The sequence below is a fragment of the Coregonus lavaretus genome (assembly GCF_964263955.1).
Source record: "Coregonus lavaretus genome assembly, chromosome: 27".
NCBI lineage: Eukaryota > Metazoa > Chordata > Actinopteri > Salmoniformes > Salmonidae > Coregonus > Coregonus lavaretus.
The window spans coordinates 11,941,647-11,963,009 of NC_140014.1; the positions used below are offsets into that span (position 1 = coordinate 11,941,647).

A 21,363-nucleotide genomic window follows, 5' to 3' on the forward strand; every position below is an offset into this window, starting at 1 on the left:
AAACCCGTGCGTTGCAAACCCAGCCTGCTGGCTATATAAGCGACAATGACAGCTTGTAAATCCAGTCCGTTCGCTTACCGATCCGTCTACGAAGGAACAGAAAGAATACTAAAACCAACCTCTCAACGAAAGCACTGAACGTCTCGCTCGAAGATTCAATATGAAAGCAATAAGCCCAGTAAGATCTTTCCGGAAAAACAGCGCGAATCTGTCTGAACATAGTCTGGGAATCTCTCGGAGCAAGACTCCCGTGGATGATCCATTAAGCCTGCTTTACAACATGAACGACTGCTACTCTAAGCTGAAGGAGCTCGTGCCCAGCATCCCTCAAAACAAGAACGTGAGCAAGATGGAAATCCTGCAGCATGTCATCGACTATATTCTGGACCTGCAGATCGCACTTGACTCCAATGTCGCAATAACAAGCCTCCATCACCCGCGACCGGGGCAAGCGACATCCAGGACTCCCCTGACAACTCTAAATACAGATATCAGCATCTTGTCATTACAGGTAAGGATATTGTCTGAAATATCAGAAGAATATGAATATAAACAAAGACCATACATTTGGTTGGGTCTATTTAACCTATTGGCGTGCGCATTTTTAGTGCGTTTTAAATGCGCAATTGTGGTCTATTGTGAAATTACACCATTTGGTTACAAAAGGCATGTTATCCATTATCAGCATTGCGAGGGGAGGCATTTTTATGTGTAATCTCAATAATTCCACGTATTTGACTGCGGCGGTGCTAATGAACATATGTTTGTTTTTCAGTCTCCGGAGTTCCCATCAGAGCTGATAACAGATGACAGCAGGAATCTTCATCGTTAAAGCGGTAAGTACGCTATGTTATATCCCCTGTCTGTAGTATTATGTCTGGGGTTTACTTGCCTATTAGCCTACAGCCTGTTGTGGCAGAATACAACAAATACAAGTCGGTGCATATTTCTGACAGTAGGCTAATCATTATCTCATTGTTAACTGGTTCAATATTTGAACTGAATGCATTGCAAACATTTTTGCTATAGCGTGTAGGCAAATTCTTTGTTATTACGTTATAACGCACCTACGCTCATCTGTAATATAAAATAAATGGTTGTCTGGATTACTATTAGATGTCTGCACATAATTGGTGCAAGAAGAGGCCCAGCAGAACTGCATTTTCGGCTGATTCTCTCCGAGATAGTAGGCTGAAGTTGAGTGAGAAAGTGCCCTATGCTGAGTTAGCGTGTACATCTGGAGCCCAGGGTTTGCTCAGTATTCGAGTGTTTGGTTCAATTTTAAAACTGCGGCTTCCTCCCTGGCGCCAGTCTGTCCGGATCTCTGCCCTGTTTGCAGTTTCTAAACTCGCCTCTTTCTCAATCTTTTGCAGGTGTTTGGTTAAGACACAAAACACACAGGACCTGGGAACCGGACTTTTTTCACTAAATTTTTGTCCTCGGGTTCTGGATTTTCTTCTTTAATTGAATCAAGAGACTTTGCTTATAAAGGACAATCTATGTGATGTGTTTTCAGTTCAGACACTCATATTATTTAACTTAAGACCTGTTTTGGTCCTTTCTTGAAATGGAAGTCGCGCTATACTCCCGACACAGGGAGAAAAACAAATAAGAGTGTCACAAGGATTTCCTCTTATCCCCCTTGAAGTCTTCGCTTTTTCTCCGGAGTTGGAGTGAATAGAAGACAACTTGGTTAGTTACTGTATATAGTTTAGTCTGTCTTGTCAGAATTGTTACTCTTCTTCGCACATGAAGGACTGGACGTTGTTAAAAAAAAACAAAAAAAACAAAAGAACGCGTGAAACCTTGTGCACTCTATCGGAGTTTTATCTTGTATAGTTGCAGGAATTGCACATTTCTGCAAAAGTGTAATGCTGTACTTAAATATGCTGAAACTTTTTATAAAAGTAATAATGTAAATTGTACCTTTTTATACAAAAAATAAACAAATCAAATGCATTATTTGAGCATGTCTCCCTGCTGTATGGAAACTTGTAGCCTATAGACATACATTCTTGAGATTTGAGTTGCAAAAGGTAAAGGCTGACAATGTTCTGGCTGAAAATGGTTATGCAATGCCAGGTTGTTGTGATCATCTACAATCCCAAAATGAGTTTCAATTCCTGTGCGTTAACCAGCCCATGCAGTGGTAATGAAGTCAATGTAGTGGGAATGTCAATCTTTCATGACAGTTGTGTCAACTTAATGATTAAATGTAAAGAATGGTGAATTCCTGAGTGTCATTTCTTAGGTGCGCAATGGACAAGCTATACCATTGACTAAGTGCGTCATTTACAGTGAAACATTGCTCATTCACACAACGCTCTGTCTTCCTCATCTTGACAGTGTTCAGGAATTGAGACCTAATTCTACCTCAAACACGCAAGGATGCGGTAAACCCCCAGGGTGTACGCATATAGGACACTGGGCATAATGCGATTGTCTCACCTGTTCATAAAAGCTAGTGCAAATGTATTAAAAGCTGTTCTCCATTTTCAATCACAGAACATCTTCTATTGACAATATGATTCTGCATTAATCTGCTACTCACAAAGCTGTTAACTTCTAAAATAAACACTTCACCACTAATTGTCATTTTTAAATGGCCTGCCAGTGCTGATCATACTATTTTTGTAGAAAAACACAGACCCATAGGGCTACATTTCATGAATCTCAGGATGTCTGTGTTATGATAATGATTAGACTACGCATTCATTTTTGTCTGAACGTGCGATGACACCATAAGGCAAACTACCTGGACACTGCTCTATGCTCAAGCCTAAACTATTGCTTTTAAAGCAGCACATTATTCCACTTTTACAGGTAGAATGACAAAGCACAGGTTCACCATTTCCCCACAAACTGGAAAGCTCAAGTTCCTTTACACAGAGGAGTAAACTCTTAAGTGTGCCCAACATACGAAGGGAAGGGCTTCGAATAGGATGAAATAGATTGGCTACGGTATTATGCATATGAATTATACTTCATATGTATATTATGACAACTTGGCCTTCAAATCAGCTTTTCCCACAAGTGGAAGTTCATGCCCATGGTTCAGTGATGCTGGCTAGGACATTGTCTTCTTTGGCCTAATGCGGGTTTGTATGGAGAATCTGCCACCTACTGGTGAAAATAAAGTCCAGCTGACTCCAGCTAATGCAATTATGTCTTAACCCTTTCTATATGGCAGGGTTTCCCAATGTCGTTCCTGCCCCCCGATTTAAAATGCGGTGTACTGCTAGGGCAAAAACCGAAACGGGGGGTGGGCAGGACCCGACTTTGGGAAACCCTGCTATGTGGGAGTATGGGAAATTGTGTTAATTAAATAATGAACAACAAACGAGTCAACTTGAGCTCATAGGAAAAGTAGAGTTCAAGGGATGGGAAGCATGTTATGAACTGTTATTTTATACAGGAAGTTAAAAATGCTTCTGACAGCCAAGATGTTTATTGTTTCACAAAAACATGGCTTCACATTGCACTCTGAAAAAGACTAAGATCCTCAGAGACATATCAGTAGTGCATGGAACACACTTTTTCCTATCACAGAAAGTCCAGGAGGTTTACCACACTGTTCACATAGATTTTAAATCTTTAATTACAGCACAAAACAGATTCTTGGGCAAATAGACCTTTCCATCACAAATATGGAAAAAAGGTGTCACAATACAAATTCACAGCAATACTACACCAAATAACTCATGTTTGAACATGGCACATTTTCACTGGTAGCCTACTTGATAACTAAGTTTTCCTCAATTCTAGTTAAGCACAAAGCCAATTAAGATTTTTCAGTAACCTATAACAAAGTACAGTATACAAAATTGCACCAACATACACCACTACTGTACTGTCACCATCACTACACCAAAACACAACATTCATACGGACACACAAACAATCACATCACAACTCACTACCATTTTCCAACAGCAAACGTGAACATGACAGCACAACACCTGATTGAACTACAGGGCCATTTCAATTGGACTTTGATTCCATATTAGTATGACGTCATGAACTTTCAAATTATTTCACAAAATGTATCCTGAGTTCTTGATGTATTTTTGGTTTGTCTACAAGCCAGGACATTCATTTCTTCAACCCAATTTATTTAATATTTTTATGATTGGCAAAAATGTGATCCCCTTCGTTTTAATCGATGCTTACTGATCTGCATATCAACTCTGGGTGAATGCTGTAACAACCTTCAGTCTTTTAAAAACTAAATTACAAATGAATAGGCCTTTATTTTTTTGTAGCACATCACAACATCAAACATCAAGCAACGTCTAAGGGACCTCAAAAAAGGCCTGGGCCCCTCACAGGACACTCTCTCTCTCGTCCTCCAGGATAATGGCATCAGGGGCCCCTGTGCGGCCCTCAAGGGCCTCCCCGGTGCTCAGTGCCCTCTTGAGGATGATCCCACGCAGGTTCTGGTTATGGACAGGCCCAGTGGTGGAGTCAGTGCTGGAGCGTGGGGTGGAGCTCTCTGTGTCTTGGTTGTCTTGGCTGGTGTTGGTGGTGGCAGCGTTGTTGCTACTGTTGTTGTTGAGCGTGGTGGTGCTGGAGGCGCGGTTGAGGTTGCTCATGGACAAGCTGGCGGGGAACCAGGTTTCGTCGGGGCTGGAGGCCATCAGGCTGCCCTCGGACGGGGCCTCGGAGCAGATGGACATGCGGGCGATGGTGGAATCGTGGAGGCCACTCAGACTGCTGGGCAGCAGGCCCCTCTCCTTTACCAGACCTTCTAGCTCCAGCTCTATCAGGTTGGGTTTATTAACCTCTTCGGCTTCCACTAGGGAGTGGTCCGAGGAGCTCTCGCCAGACCTCAACCCCGAGTCGGACGAGTCCTTCTTGTCCAGGGCTATGTCGGATGTCGCTTGGGCGCCCCCCTCCTTCCCTTCTTCCTGGAGCAGAGGGGTGTTGTCTGATTCCTCCGTCCCTGACTCCTCATCACTGGGGACATTGTGGTATCGAGGCCCTGCTCCCTTCACCTTGGAGCCCCCTGCTTTGGAGGCGCTGGAATACAGCTTCTCGTCCTCTTCGCTGATGGGGTCCAGGGGGGCATCTGAATCGACCGCATCCATAGCTTTAGCCCCTCTCTTGGTGGGGAAAGAGGGCTTGCGGCCCTCCTGCTCGGTCCCGTCTTTGGCCTTTTCCTCTGGGTCTCTGACCTCTCGGCTCTGGAGGAACTGGCCCGGGTGGGGCTGGACGGGCTTCTCTCCCCCGCTTCCGGCCACGTCCAGCTGGGTCATCTGGGTGATGTACTCGCGGTAGGCGTCGCGATACTCTGCCTGCTGCTTGTCCGTCAGCTTGCAGATGTCGTTGGATGACTCCTGGGAGTTGAGGCTGGACATGCTGGGGGTGCGGTGGGTGGCCGCCTGGGGGTGGGAAGGAGAGGGTAACGTGCAGTATAAAGGTTTTTGTTATGGTTGAGGGGGGAACGGGATGCGCCATGGACGTTATTGGTTTGGGTAAAGGGGTGAGAAAGCACAATCTCATGAGGTTTGTGGTCATGGTGGTGCTGTTTGACTTTACAATGCTTTATTTACAGGCAAACAACAGCACTGCAAGCCACCAAATAACTAGTAATGACAATAAAAAACTGACAGCCATGCTAGAGAAGTTTATGTTTGCGTATATGTTAGCATGTTGGCAGTTGAGAGCAGAGAGGGCAAAAATAACAGCTTTTCTAACACCCTGCCTTGCCCTTTGGTGGTGTGAGTCTGTGTATGTGTGATCAGCCACGTCAACGTCCTCAACCAGGGGAGGTCAAAACTGCCATCATCTCACCCAAAACCACATGCTAATTTAGCTCTGATGAGTTCAATGACTGCTTGTGTAAGTGTATACAGTGCCTAGTGAAAGTCTACACACCCATTGCACAGTCTTCACATCTTGCTGCCTTAAATGTTTATCTAAAAAGGGATTAAACTGGATATTTTCCATACAGATCTACACAACCTGCTCAACATTTTCAAAAAATGCTTTTCCAACAGTCTTGAAGGAGTTCCCACATATGCTGAGCACTTGTTGGCTGCTTTTCCTTCACTCTGCGGTCCAACTCATTCCAAACCATCTCAATTGGGTTGAGGTCGGGTGATTGTGGAGGCCAGGTCACCTGATGCAGCACTCCATCACTCTCCTTCTTGGTCATATAGCCCTTACACAAGAACAGCTCAAATAAGCAAAGTGAAACGACAGTCCATCATTACTTTAAGACATGAAGGTCAGTCAATACGGAACATTTCAAGAACTTTAAAAGTTTCTTCAAGTGCAGTCGCAAGAACCATCAAGCGCTCTGATGAAACTAGTTCTCATGAGGACCGCCACAGGAATGGAAGACTCTGAGTTACCTCTGCTGCAGAGGATAAGTTCATTAGAGTTACCAGCCTCAGAAATTGCAGCCCAAATAAATGCTTCACAGAGTTCAAGTCACAGACACATCTCAACATCAACTGTTCAGAGGAAACTGTGTGAATCAGGCCTTCATGGTCGAATTGCTGCAAAGAAACCACTACTAAAAGGACACAAATAATAAGAAGAGACCTGCTTGGTCCAAGAAACACGAGCAATTGACATTAGACCGGTGGAAATGTGTACTTTGGTCTGGAGTCCAAATTTGAGATTTTTGGAATGCCTCCAGGCTGTGTAAGGGCTATTTGACCAAGAAGGAGAGTGATGGAGTGCTGCATCAGATGACCTGGCCTCCACAATCCCCCGACCTCAACCCAATTGAGATGGTTTGGGATGACTCGGACAGCAGAGTGAATGAAAAGCAGCCAACAAGTGCTCAGCATACACTACCGTTCAAAAGTTTGGGGTCACTTAGAAATGGCCTTGTTTTCGAAAGAAAAGCAATTTTTTTGTCCATTAAAATAACATCAAATGGATCAGAAATACAGTGTAGACATTGTTAATGTTGTAAATGGCTATTGTAGCTGGAAACAGCTGATTTTTAATGGAATATCTACATAGGCTTACAGAGGCCCATTATCAGCAACCATCAGTCCTGTATTCCAATGGCACGTTGCGTTTGCTAATCCAAGTTTATCATTATCAAGGCTAATTGATCATTAGAAAATACTTTTGCAATCATGTTAGCACAGCTGAAAACTTTTGTGCTTATTAAAGAAGCAATAAAACGGGCCTTCTTGAGACAAGTTGAGTATCTGGAGCATCAGCAATTGTGGGTTCGATTACAGAATCAAAATGGCCAGAAACAAAGAACTTTCCTCTGAAACTCGTCAGTCTATTCTTGTTCTGAGAAATGAAGGCTATTCCATGCGAGAAATTGCCAAGAAACTGAAGATCTCGTACAACGCTGTGTACTACTCCCTTCACAGAACAGCACAAACTGGCTCTAACCAGAACAGAAAGAGGAGTGGGAGGCCCTGGTGCACAACTGAGCATGAGGACAAATACATTAGAGTGTCTAGTTTGAGAAACAGACGCCTCACAGGTCCTCAACTGGCAGCTTCATTAAATAGTACCCGCAAAACACCAGTCTCAACGTCAACAGTGAAGAGGCGACTCCGGGATGCTGACCTTCTAGGCATCGTTGCAAAGAAAAAGCCATATCTCAGACTGGCCAATAAAAATAAAATATTAAGATGGGCAGTCTGAGATATGGCCTTTTCTTTGCAATTCTGCCTAGAAGGTCAGCATCCCGGAGTCGCCTCTTCACTGTTACAATGGGCCAAACAAGCTGTAGCTAGCTACAAACCAATGATGTTATTTTAATGGACCAAAAAATTGCTTTTCTTTTCGAAAACAAGGACATTTCTAAGTGACCCCAAACTCTTGAACGGTAGTGTATATGGGAACTCCTTCAAGACTGTTGGAAAAGCATTCCAGGTGAAGCTGGTTGAGAGAATGCCAAGAGTGTGCAAAGCTGTCATCAAGGCAAAGGGTGGCTATTTGAAGAATCTCAAATATTAAATATATTTTGATTTGTTTAACACTTTATTGGTTACTACATGATTCCATATGTGTTATTTCATAGTTTTGATAGTCAAATAGTCAAAATAAAGAAAAACCCTTGAATGAGTAGGTGTGTCCAAACATTTGACTGGTACTGTATGTCGTCACACCTCAAATCAATACTTGGTGGAAGCACCTTTGGTAGTCATTACAACTGTTAATAATTTTTTTATACAATTCTACCAACCTTGCACAACTCTTAGCGCAACATAATCCATTGATTTTGTCAAAATTGCTCAAGCACAGTACATTTGGTTGGGAATCATTAATGGACAGCAATATTCAAACCTTGTCTCTGATTTTCAAATAGATTTAAGTCAGAACTGAGACTGGGCCATTCAGGAACACTGAACACCTCTTGAAAAGTCATTCTGGTGTCTTAGGCATTAAAATGTGTGCAATCGTCCCGCTAAAAAATTAAAAACTCTATCCCAGGGTAAGGTTTTCAGAAGACCAAGGTGGGTTTTCCTCTAACTTTTTACCTTTGCTCCTTTAATATTTATTTTGATCCTGACAAACTCCCCAATCCCTTGCGGTGACAAGAGTATACCCATAACATGATGCTGCCACCACAATACTAGAATATACAAAGGGATCAACAACATTACATTCACTCCTCATTACCGGCCTATTTGACAAAGTAAAAAGAAGGAAACCTGTATTATAAGAATCTACTTCAAATCATCCATTCGGTTTGCAACAATGCCGTTTAATAATACTGCAAGACAACACAGCAAAGAAATTAAGTTTTGGGCCTAAATTAAAAACTATAGGTTGGGGTCAAATCCAATCCAACACATAGTGAAACCCTCTGTTTTTCAAGTATTGTGGTGACAGCATTATGTTATGGGTATGCTTGTCACTGGCAGGGACTGGTGAGTATGCCAGGATCAAAAGAAATATGAAAAGAGCAAAGCCCAGGTAAAAAGTTACAGGAAACCCGCCACAGTCTTCTAAAACCTAAGCCTGGGATAGAGTTTTACTTACACAATTACACACATTGTAATGCCAAAGACACACCAGAATGGCTTTCCAAGAAGTGTTGAGTGTTCCTAAGTGGTCCAGTCTCAGTCCTGACTTAAATTTGCTTGAAAATCAGAGAAAATGTTTGAATATTGCTGTCCATCAATGGTTCCCAGTCAAAGTTACTGAGATTGAGCAATTTTGACAAAAACAATGGATATACAGTATAATGTTAGCAATGGATATCTGCAAAAGTGTTTCTACTGCTCTCAACAACATTGTTGCCCAGAATTTAGCAGGCGCTATCGACAAAGATCAGTGGGAAAAAGTTGTGATGGACTACTTTTCTGCAGAAGGTCAGTGTGAACTGGAGTGATTTGACAAAACAATGGGCCAAACAAGCTGTAGCTAGCTACAAACCAAACAGAAAAGACACTGCTGTGAAGCGTTCACTTATGTATACAGGTAAGAATCTAGCTACATTTTCAGATATTATACGTTTCAAATTCTGTCAGAAAGTCATTTTCATTGCAAGTTAAAGTGTACTGTTAGCTAGCTAGCTAACATTGAACCTAGTTGGTTAGCTTTAGCTACCTGCAGATTCATACTCCAGCAGTTCATGCATAGTGGCTAGCTATGACAATTCGTTTGTACCGTAGCTATGGGTTGGGATTATGGTTCATTGTTTAGCTAGCTAACTAGCTAGCTATATGTCAAAACAAAAGACTCCACTTTGCAAGATAATTATTCAATTACCCATCAAGCCAGGTGTGTCTGGGGGTGATTAGTGGTTCTCTGTAGCTCAGCTGGTAGAGCACGGCGCTTGTAACGTTAAGGTAGTGGGTTCGATCCCCGGGACCACCCATACACAAAAAAATGTATGCACTGTAAGTCGCTTTGGATAAAAGCGTCTGCTAAATGGCATATTATTATTATATTATTATTACGGCCATCTATTGTATTTCATGAACATGTGTACATGTCTAGACAATAGTGACCCATCCACTTAGCTAGATGTGGCTGGGGGGGTGGTTATAGCATTTCTTTCACATGACCCATCAATTTAGACAAGTGTCTGGGTAAGCATCATCTAATGATTATAAAATATTTGTATCTGGACACTTTCAAAGTCAGATTAGGATATAGGCCAAGGACTAGATAAAGTGTATTTTTACCTATAGTCTTTCCTTATTGTAGGCTACTACTTTCACCACTTTTAGTCTTGAAATCTTTGGTTGTTTACTACACTACTCACTCTATTTAGCACATGGCCTCACATGTGAATCCTTAAAGAGATGGGTGGGGCTAAGGATTAAGAGGGTGTAAACGTTGCTGAATAGGTGTAGACAAAGAAGAGCTCTCCAGTAGGTGTACCAAAACATTTTCTCAAAAGTGGGGTTACAAGTTTATCAACTTTCAAAGCAGAATTACTTTCCCATTGCTCCTCAACTGCAGTTTATGATATACAATTTTCTACTTTAGTTTGGAACATTTCTATAATTCTACTTTGAAAATGTGGAGTAGGTTGTGCAGATCTGTAGTTAATTTTTTTTTTGAATTGTATCGTTTTTTATTTTATTTTAAGGCAGCAAAATACGAAGACTGTGCAAGGGGTGGGTAGACTTTCACTAGCAACTGTATTTGCATATTTGACTGCTTACATGTCCTCTTTAAGGGTGTTTGGAAGGCTTGGCATGTTTGTATTTCTGTGGGTATGTGAATGTGTTTATCTGTGCTCAGTACATGAGTCTATGAATGTACTGCATGTGTAAATGTGTGTTTGTGTATGTACCGTATTTATCAATGTGTGTGTGTGTATGAGTGTACGTATATGTGTACGTGTGTGTGTGTGTGTGCGTGCATGTGCGTATGTGTATACGAGTGGGAGTGTGTGTATTCAACTCACCACGGGCCAGTGCTGAGTGGGTCTCGGGGGCTCCTCCAGACCCAGGCCTACGTTACTGAGCTCCTCGAAGCTGAGGTTCAAGCTGTAGCTGCCCACCTCATGGGGAGCTCCCTGGTGCCTGGCCGTCTCCACGTTGACCACGCTGCTGCCCTGCTCGCTGGCCGCACGAGACTCCTCCTGCAGGGCCTGGCTCTCCCCGTGACGCTGCTCCATCACCTGGGAGAGGGGAGAGGGGACTGTTAGAGAGAAAAGCATACAGCCAGCCGCGTGCGGAGCAAACATGTCACCCCAAGGTATAGATAGACTCAACATAGGAAATATCCACAAGCTACAGAGCCAATATACAGTATAACCACTAGCTATGAAACCAACATACAACCACTAACTCTATAGAACCACACACAACCAATAGGAATAGATTCAGCACACTGCATCTACCAGCTCTTTACCTAACATATAGTCTACCATCAGCTGCTGTAGGAAGCCAATACATAACCATCATATTAATACTTTAGAAACACAAAGTCAGTACTAGTATTTTAGTTCAATAGATGGTGAGTACATCTGATGACAACGTTCACACTCAAATTAATTCTGTTAAACTCTATAGGGCCTATATGCATACAGTTAGTGGTCCGGTCTCCACATCAGATGGCTTGGGATGTGCTCAGAAGAGGGAAAAATTCAATTTCTTGTAAAACCGTGCAGCTATTCAGAGTCAGACCCCTCGACTGCATGGAGACTGGCTGACTGCAGCTCCCACTGACAATAACCTTCCTTCATCTAAATCTCAGCCATCTTGGACCAGATGGCTGGCTGGCTGGCCACGTTCTGGCAACACAACATTCGTTTGTGGAAGGAGGCACAAACGGACATCTGATCAACGCAAGCTACATGTGTTCCTGATTCCAGCCCCCCGAGCGAGCGGAGCAGACTCCAGACTTTCTCGTAATACGGATTATAAAATCCTCCGATGTCTCCAGAGAGGGCTCAAGATGTATTACAAGATGCCCTGATTTTTTAGAAGACTAAAAAAACAACGCACAAAACACAAATCCGGTGAATAGAAATCAGGACACTGATATTAATGTACACATAAAATAAATAAAAGAAGGATGTTGAGTATTTAAAAGTGGAGGTGGAGGTTTTGTCTTACCATGCCTCTGAAGAGTTGCCAGTCGCCAAAGTTCATGTTCATCTCTTTTTTCAGCTCTTCCAGGTTGCATTGAGACAGCACCCGGCCATTCACATTGGCCTAACATGGAGAGAGAGAGGCAGAGACATGATCACAGTTGATCAAATACAGGCACATTGGGCCGGTTCGGACACAGATAATATAATATATATAATATAATATAAAGCCTAATCCTGGACTAAAAAGCCTAATCCTGGACTAAAAAGCACTATCAATGGAGATTCTCCATCAAGCTTGCTTTTTATTCAAGGATTAGGCTTAATCTGTGTCTGGGAAGCTAACCCATACTGTATAAATTAGGGCATAAGTAGGCATAAATTGAGTAAAGTAGGCCCATATGTATAAGTTGGAAAAGACGGGACAAGGAGGCTAAAGTAGGCGCATTTAGAGGTTGGGCAAGTAGGGCCATGTGCTCAAGTAAGGCAAAATAGAGACATTTGGAATCCCTTCTGATGGTATAACGAAACTCGTATGTAACAGTAGTCCTGGGCTAAAGCCATGTCTAAAGCCTCAATTCCAAAGGTACACATGTATGAACTCTACATTGCTATACTTTTCTCAGTTCTGCACCTCACAGAACAATAAATACTTTCACATAAAGACAACGTCTCACTAGAAGTGTTGTTAAGTGGGCCAACTGTGGTCTAGAGGAATTGATATATAGCCTAGACATTAATGACATCCTGTCTAAATGGACTGGAAGCTCAATGCAGACATCAACTTTGGCTGTTTTGTTGGGCCATATGAAGCTATATTTTTTAGTAGAATTGTTGTATTATATTATTATATATATATTTATTTTATTTATTATTTTTGTACCCCCTTTTTTTTGTACCCCCTTGTCTAATTGCTGCAACTCCCCAACAGGCTTGGGAGAGGCGAAGGTGGAGTCATGAGTCGGAACATGACCCGCCTAACCGCGCTCCTTAACACCCGCCAGCTTAACCCGGAAGCCAGCCGCACCAATGTGTCAGAGGAAACATCGTTCAACTGGTGACCGGGGTCAGCCTGCAGGCACCCGGCCCGCCACAAGGAGTCGCTAGGGCGCGATGAGCCAAGTAAAGCCACCCCAGCCAAACCCTCCCCTTACCCGGACGACGTCCTATGGGACTCAAGGCCACGGCCGGTTGTGGCACAGCCCGGGAATGAACCCGGGTCTGTAGTAAAGCCTCTAGCACTGCGATGCAGTGCCTTAGACCGCTGCGCCACTCGGGAGGCCCGGGCCATATAAAGCTGATACAGGTCATTATTAAAAGGCCCAGTGCACTCAAAGATGAGATTTTCATGTGTTTTATATACACTATATATACACAAAAGTATGTGGACACCCCTTCAAATTTGTGGATTCTGCTATTTCAGCCACACCCATTGCTGAAAGGTGTATAAAATCGAGCACAAAGCCATGCAATCTCCATAGACAAACATTGCCAGTAGAATGGCCTTACTGAAGAGCTCAGTGACTTTCAATGTGGCACCGTCATAGGATACCACCTTTCCAACAAGTCAGTTCGTCAAATTTCTGCCCTTCTAGAGCTGCCCCGGTCAACTGTAAGTGCTGTTATTGTGAAGTGGGAACTTCTAGGAGCAACAACGGCTCAGCCACGAAGTGGTAGGCCACACAAGCTCACAGAACGGGACTGCCGAGTGCTGAAGCGCGTAAAAATTGTCTGTCCTCGGTTGCAACACTCACTACCGAGTTCCAAACTACCTCTGGAAGCAATGTCAGCACAATAACTGTTTGTCAGGAGCTTCATGAAATGGGTTTCCATGGCCGAGCAGCTGCACAGAAGCCTAAGATCACCATAAGCAATGCCAAGTGTCGGCTGGAGTGGTGTAAAGCTCGACGCCATTGGACTCTGGAGCAGTGGAAACGCATTCTCTGGAGTGATGAATCACGCGTCACCATTTGGCAGTCCGACTGACAAATCTTGGTTTGGCGGATGCCAGGAGAACGCTACCTGCCCCAATGCATAGTGCCAACTGTAACGTTTGGTGGAGGAGGAATAATGGTCTGGGGCTGTTTATCATGGTTCGGCCTAGGCCCCTTAGTTCCAGTAAAGGGAAATCTTAACGCTACAGCATACAATGACATTCTAGATGATTCTGTGCTTCCAACTTTGTGGCAGGAGTTTGGGGAAGTCCCTTTTCTGTTTCAGCATGACAATGCCCCCATGCACAAAGCGAGGTCCATACAGAAATGGTTTGTCAAGATTGGTGTAGAAGAACTTGACTGGCCTGCACAGAGCCCTGACCTCAACCCCATCAAACACATTTGGGATGAATTGGAATGCCGACTGCCAGCCAGGCCTAATCGCCCAACATCAGTGCCCGACCTCACTAATGCTCTTGTGGCTGAATGGAAGAAAGTCCCCGCAGCAATGTTCCAACATCTAGTGGAAAGCCTTCCCATAAGAGTGGAGGCTTTTATAGCAGCAAAGGGGGGACCAACTCCATATTAATGGCCATGATTTTGGAATGAGACGTTTGAATGGCAGGTGTCCACATACTTTTGATCATGTAGTGTATATTTCCACCTTATGAGGTTGGAATAATACTGTGAAATTGTGAAAATTATGATAATGCCCTTTTAGTGTAAGATCTGATGAAAAGATTGCCTGAAACTGCAGCCTGTTTTGGTGGGATGGTGCTTTGGCCTGCCTAGTGAAATCATCCGGTGGTAAATTAGTTAATAGGCCAATAAGTAAGTTCCAAACCTCTCTGCCAATAACAGCTAGTTTTCAGTTTTCCCCTCCCCACTCAGACCACTCCCAGACAGTCCTAGCAAAAGTCTTGCTTGAGAAATTGCTCTTAGCTAAGAAGCTATTTTTGTTTCTGTTTGACCATTTTAATTGAAAGCAATCACAGTAAGGTACGTAATTGTTAACCAGAATTTATTTGATACTGAGATAAAAACAGCTGCATTGGACCTTTAATAGACAAAAATTAAACCCTTGGTTGTTGCTCAATATGCATACTACCATGCTCCACACTCTCATGCTGCGAGTTCGTTCTCTGAGGACGTTCGAGTACATACAAATTAACATTTGAGAAGCAATGCGCACTCCCGTGCTAATGCATTACCTTTGAACAATACAAACTAAACAAGATAACTACATAAAGCAAATGCGAGCTTGTAACTTAATAATTATCAGCTAGCTATATGTGAATCCTAATAATCTAGCTAGCCAGCTAGTTTTACTTGTACAAATGACCTACAACTAATGTTGTTATGAAAGGCAGCTGGCCAACGTTAGCTACAAATTGTTCATGGGAAGCTAGCTAGCAACCAATTATTTGTTAGTTAGCTTGCTGTCTACACACACTACAGTGGATATTCTAGGCAGTTAAACATGCCAAAATGAACACAGTATGTATTTATTATAAAATTCAGGCAACATGGTATTTTACCAAATAGGGCTATCTTCTGTATACCCCCCCCCCCCCCGTCACAACACAACTGATTGGCTAAAACCATTAAGAAGGAAAGAAATTCCACAAATTAACTTTTAATAAGGCACACCTGTTAACCTGTTAATTGAAATGCATTCCAGGTGACTACCTCATGAATCTGGCTGAGAGAATACCAAGAGTGTGCAAAGCTGTCATCAAGGCAAAGAGTGAATCTCAAATATATTTTGATTTGTTTAACACTTTTTTGGTTACTACATGATTCTATGTGTTATTTCATAGTTTTTTGATGTCTTCACTATTATTCTACAATGTAGAAAATTGTAAAAAATAAAGAAAAACCCTTGAATGAGTAGGTGTTCTAAAACTTTTGACCGGTAGTGTATGCAATGTGAGTGGGAAGCATTTCAGTCCGAAGTCAGAGTTCATTTTCTCTCCCTTTAGCTCAAAACCAGACGGCATTGTTTTCAAGAAATGTTGAGTTGTATTTTATGTGGTTGCATCATATTACGTCAACAATCATGGGAATATTTCAGTTGAAGCTTGCATCAATGCATGCTTAGAAAAGTACGCATCTGAGAATTGCCCTCTGTTCTCCGTTACGCATACTTTGATTTGGACTCATACTCCAACTGTTCCGTGCTCCAATTTGCGTGCTCGGAGCACGGTAGTATGCATATTGAGAAACACCCCTTGTGTGGAATGGATACCCTGACATGACTGATATTTAATCTTTTGAATCAACTTTATTGACAGAAGTGTTGTATAAGCAAACGTAGGAGGGGCTATGTGGGTGTAGGAGGCTATGAGTGTGTAAAAGGCTGAGTGTGTGTATATGAGGGTTGTGTGTGTGTGTGAGAGACAATGTGTATAGTGTGAAAAATGTATGCACTCACTAACTGTATGTCGCTCTGGATAAGAGCGTCTGCTAAATGACTAAAATGTAAAAGTATAGCAGGCCTCACCTTCTTGATGGTGGCGGTGTACTGGCCCAGCATGCTAGGGTCCATGCCGTCGATGTGTTTGACGCGCTCACACACCGCGTCCGTGTTAAGAGAGCTGAGGAGTATCACAGGGGCGCCTGGTACCCCAGAGCCAGAAACCTGTCACACACACACACACACAGACAGACAGAATCAACCTTTGACTAAGTAGCGTAGCATGGATAATTTACAACCACTGCAAACTCATACGGTTAGCGCAACGCTTCAAGAACCACAGAATAGCGTTACAACAACCACAGCTACGTTAATATGAATGAAGGTTAACACTGGAGTATCTATTCACTGCAACCAGGAACACTATTCCCTTTTTCACAGCATGGTACAAAGACAAAAGAGCAAGCAAATCCAAATGCAATTATCTTTGTTAGTGCAAGCACCTGTGAGGTAACAATACAAGGGCATGGTCACTAAAGTGGCACCAGATGTGCAATATAGGCTCTGTTGGGGGTCTTTATGTTAATCTGAACACACTGTAGATGGTAGTGCAGTATTCACTGTACACACGAGCCGTATGTGTGTGTGTGTCTCCCCCCCCTCATATAAGCTAGAAGAGTAGCCAATATCCTCGCCCCCCTAATGATCTCAAACCAGAGACTCCCAGCTAGCCTGACATGCCACCCACTAGCAGTGAAACAAAACACAACTCAACAACCCTCCCTCTCCTCCCTCCCTCCCTCTGCTCTCTCTCTCTCTTTCGCTCTAATAATACCACTAGGACATGGTTTCAGACTGAGCAACAACAAAACAACAGCTTTGTAGACATGGGCGAGAAGGCGGCGAGGCTTAGAAGATGTCTGTGCTTGCTCTCTCGCTGCGAGTGCTTGTTAGAGAAAATAAGATGTAGACGTCTTAACAGAGCCGAGCAGAACGGGTGGGTTAACTGTAGTCGCTCTGTGAAAGAAGGCATGAGAGAGGGTGAAAGTCACTTGAGAATGTTAGCTACTGTACACAGACCGTGCTGAAGGAGTGTAGCATACTGCTGTATCAGCTGCACTTTCACTAATAGTGTGTGTGTGTAGCTATAGCAGTCAATACTTGCTGTAACACACTATCTGCCTGTCTGCTATGCAAAGGAACAAGTATCAAAGGAACATAGACAACTTTACCTGTTGAGTTTCATAGACATTTCTTGTGTCAGTTTGATTAGCATGCCCCTGCAGCCTTGTTCATTAAAAGCACCAGAGAGATCAAATACATTTACATTTACATTTTAGTCATTTAGCAGACGCTCTTATCCAGAGCGACTTACAGTTAGTGAATACATATTTTTTATTTTATTTTATATTTTTTTTATACTGGCCCCCCGTGGGAATCGAACCCACAACCCTGGCGTTGCAAACGCCATGCTCTATCAACTGAGCTACATCCCTGCCGGCCATTCCCTCCCCATACCCTGGACGACGCTGGGCCAATTGTGCGCCGCCCATGATATCTTGTAGACTGTAGAGCTCCTCAATAATGATGGCCCAAATGATTTCTGCTTCTTAGGGGTAGAAATTAGACTACTTGACAGGCATTTCGAATCATGCTCCTAAATTGAGTCTCAACTAAAAGTTGTGTTGAACTCAACTAGAAGTAGGATTCATAATACATGCGTTGGATGACCTAGAAGAGGCCTCCGTTCTATAACTATTGTACATTCAACTAAAACTACATTCAACTAGATAAAACTACATTATCTAGAAGAAAAGATATGCCACTATCTAGAATCAAAAGATAACATCTGTGGAGGTGGGCTACATGGAAGGTGGGTGGAGGTTCTTGTCTAGGTTTCTAATGCATGCTGGGTGAAGGGAAAAGCATGACGTGTTATATTAGCTGGTGGAGGTAAGGTAGAAAGGTGGCGAGAAAGTTAGAGACAGTGAAATCCAAAGAGTTGAGTGTACCTGCTTGGGTCTGAAAGGCTGTGACAAGAACTGCTTTGGGAGAGAAAGCAAGGCAGAGAGACAGAGAGACAGAGAGGCATAGAGGCAGAGAGGCAGAGAGACAGAGAGGCAGAGAGGCATAGAGACAGAGAGACAGAGAGGCAGAGAGGCATAGAGACAGAGAGGCATAGAGGCAGAGAGGCAGAGAGGCATAGAGGCAGAGAGACAGAGAGGCAGAGAGGCAGAGAGGCATAGAGACAGAGAGGCATAGAGACAGAGAGACAGAGAGGCAGAGAGACAGAGAGGCAGAGAGACAGAGAGGCATAGAGACAGAGAGGCATAGAGACAGAGAGACAGAGAGACAGAGAGACAGAGAGGCATAGAGACAGAGAGACAGAGAGGCATAGAGGCATAGAGACAGAGAGGCATAGAGACAGAGAGACAGAGAGACAGAGAGGCATATAGACAGAGAGACAGAGGCAGAGAGACAGAGAGGCATAGAGGCAGAGAGACAGAGAGGCAGAGAGGCAGAGAGACAGAGAGGCATAGAGACAGAGAGACAGAGAGGCATAGAGACAGAGAGACAGAGAGACAGAGAGGCATAGAGGCATATAGACAGAGAGACAGAGGCAGAGAGACAGAGAGGCATAGAGACAGAGAGGCATAGAGGCATAGAGGCAGAGAGACAGAGAGGCATAGAGACAGAGAGGCATAGAGACAGAGAGACAGAGAGGCAGAGAGACAGAGAGACAGAGAGACAGAGAGACAGAGAGGCAGAGAGACAGAGAGGCATAGAGGCATATAGACAGAGAGACAGAGAGGCAGAGAGACAGAGAGGCATAGAGACAGAGAGACAGAGAGGCATAGAGACAGAGAGACAGAGAGGCATAGAGGCATATAGACAGAGAGGCATAGAGACAGAGAGACAGAGAGGCATAGAGGCAGAGAGACAGAGAGGCAGAGAGACAGAGAGACAGAGAGACAGAGAGGCATAGAGACAGAGAGACAGACAGAGAGGCAGAGAGGCAGAGAGGCAGAGAGACATAGAGACATAGAGACAGAGAGGCATAGAGACAGAGAGGCAGAGAGGCATATATACAGAGAGACAGAGAGGCATAGAGACAGAGAGACAGAGAGGCAGAGAGGCAGAGAGACAGAGAGGCAGAGAGGCATAGAGACAGAGAGGCATAGAGACAGAGAGACAGAGAGGCATAGAGACAGAGATACACATCAGACTAGAAAATAAGACATTTATCTTGAAACACAGCAGGCAAAGGCACTTTTACAGCATTCCATGAAGCAAAGACTGAAACTGAGAAGCCATTTAGCCATTTAATAATAGAAACAGAGGACATTCAGAAGATAATCTTTGCAGAGAGGACGAACAGCACAGAGCGTGATGTTTGGAGAGAAAGTGAAGCGGAAAGGAGAAAGAAAAAGAGATCTCTTCTCCCCCAACACAGAAAAGTAGAAGTTTCCATTTTGAGGAAGCCTTAAAACCTGGTCCTCCACCCAGACTGTGCATGTGTGACTGTGTGTACACTATGTCAGTGTGTGTGTGTTACACTGTGCCATTACGTATACGCATGTGAGGGTGTGTGTGTGTGTGTGTGTGTACCTGTGTGTGTGAGCGAGCTCCCTGTGTGTGATAAGGCTGTAATTACAGTGGTGCGGGGTGTGGGCAGCAGAGGGATGGGGAAGAGGAAGCGTCTCTGTGAGGAGATAAGCCCTGTGCTCATTGCGCTGCTGCTTCCGGCCCCGCTAGCCTCTGATGCTAATCCCTCCTCACCAGCCCTATGGGGATATAGCCGCTACACTATTCAACAGCTGGGGCTAGGCAATCACACTAGGCTGCCTACTGCACACACATACAGACTGTGCTATATACACAGACCAATAGAGAGCGGGGAGGAGAGAGTATTAGAGGGATATAGAGAGGGTGGGATACAGAGGGTGATGGTAATCGAAAGAGATGGAGAAGGATCAGTAAGGACAGTAGGCATTGAGGCCTTTTCCTGTTGGACTTCAATAGTGAACAGAACAAGTCAGTCAGACACATTGTACTTACCCAAAGGAAACCTAAGCTGAGACATTGGCCATTGTTAAACGTGTATATCCATTACTAATTCCCATGTCATTAGCCTTTAGCTACTTCAACCTTCCTGTGCACTAGTTCTATATGAATATGCTCCCTACATGCAGATACTGTATAGAATGGTATTGTCGCACTCGCACGGTGGTTAGTTCACTCCTGGACAATGAGACTCACATTCAAACAGAACTGAGCTATTACACTTAGCTCCGGAGCTGGCGACAAACAGGGGAGCCACCGGTGCAACTATTCAACATGAGACATGAGACATTGTCACTGACATACCCTGTCTGCTTTCGAAACCATGTTAGTGTATCTGGCCGATGGACAAGGTTAGCTGTGTGTGCGAGTGCATGGAAAGCATTTTGGTGTGTTTGTGTGTGGCGAGTTGTGACAGTCAAGACGGAAGGACACATGCTCCAGCTAATGCCAACACTCCACACCAGCCTGTTGTGTTACCATAGGGAGGTAATTGGTAGTGGGGGTGGGGAGGCCCTCTCTGGCATCCTCAGCAATTACATCCTGACATGGGCACAGAACAGGGCACGGGGTGGGTAAGGGGGCACTGGATATAGGAATAACCCAAACTAGTAGGGGATGTAAATCAAATGCATGACAACACACTCCTTTGAGAGTGAAAAGAGGGTGGGAGGAAAGAAGAGGTGTACATGTCATGCTAGCTTACATAATGGGCCTGAAGGCAGATAGAGAGATCTACTGTGACCCACTGCTTCTGCATTAACTGTACAACTTAATTGCAATAGTCAGCAGGACGAGTGGAATGTAACGAGAGAAAGTTCCTTTGGCTTTTTTGGAGAACAAAATACATTTGGGAGGTGAACACGTGTTTCACAAAGCCAAAGGGAATCGATGTCAATCAAATGGTTCCGACAGTCATTCATAATTAGCCATTAAACCTACAAACTATCACTATGCCAGTGTTGTAG

At 43.8% G+C, this 21,363-nt stretch overlaps 1 protein-coding gene across 1 annotated transcript in view; it reads right to left on the reverse strand.

The window, feature by feature from the left end:
- Window positions 1–3,562: 3,562 nt before the first annotated feature.
- The window catches only part of kidins220a (kinase D-interacting substrate 220a), a 94,576-nt gene continuing 76,775 nt past the window's right edge, over window positions 3,563–21,363 (reverse strand). Inside the window, exons 27-30 of the mRNA XM_084144373.1 lie at window positions 16,421–16,558; window positions 12,009–12,107; window positions 10,853–11,068; window positions 3,563–5,381 (exon numbers count right to left, since the gene is read on the reverse strand). Of these exons, the coding sequence (XP_084000499.1) occupies window positions 4,323–5,381; window positions 10,853–11,068; window positions 12,009–12,107; window positions 16,421–16,558 (1,512 nt within the window). The 3' untranslated portion in view covers window positions 3,563–4,322. The remainder of the gene's footprint in view (window positions 5,382–10,852; window positions 11,069–12,008; window positions 12,108–16,420; window positions 16,559–21,363) is intronic.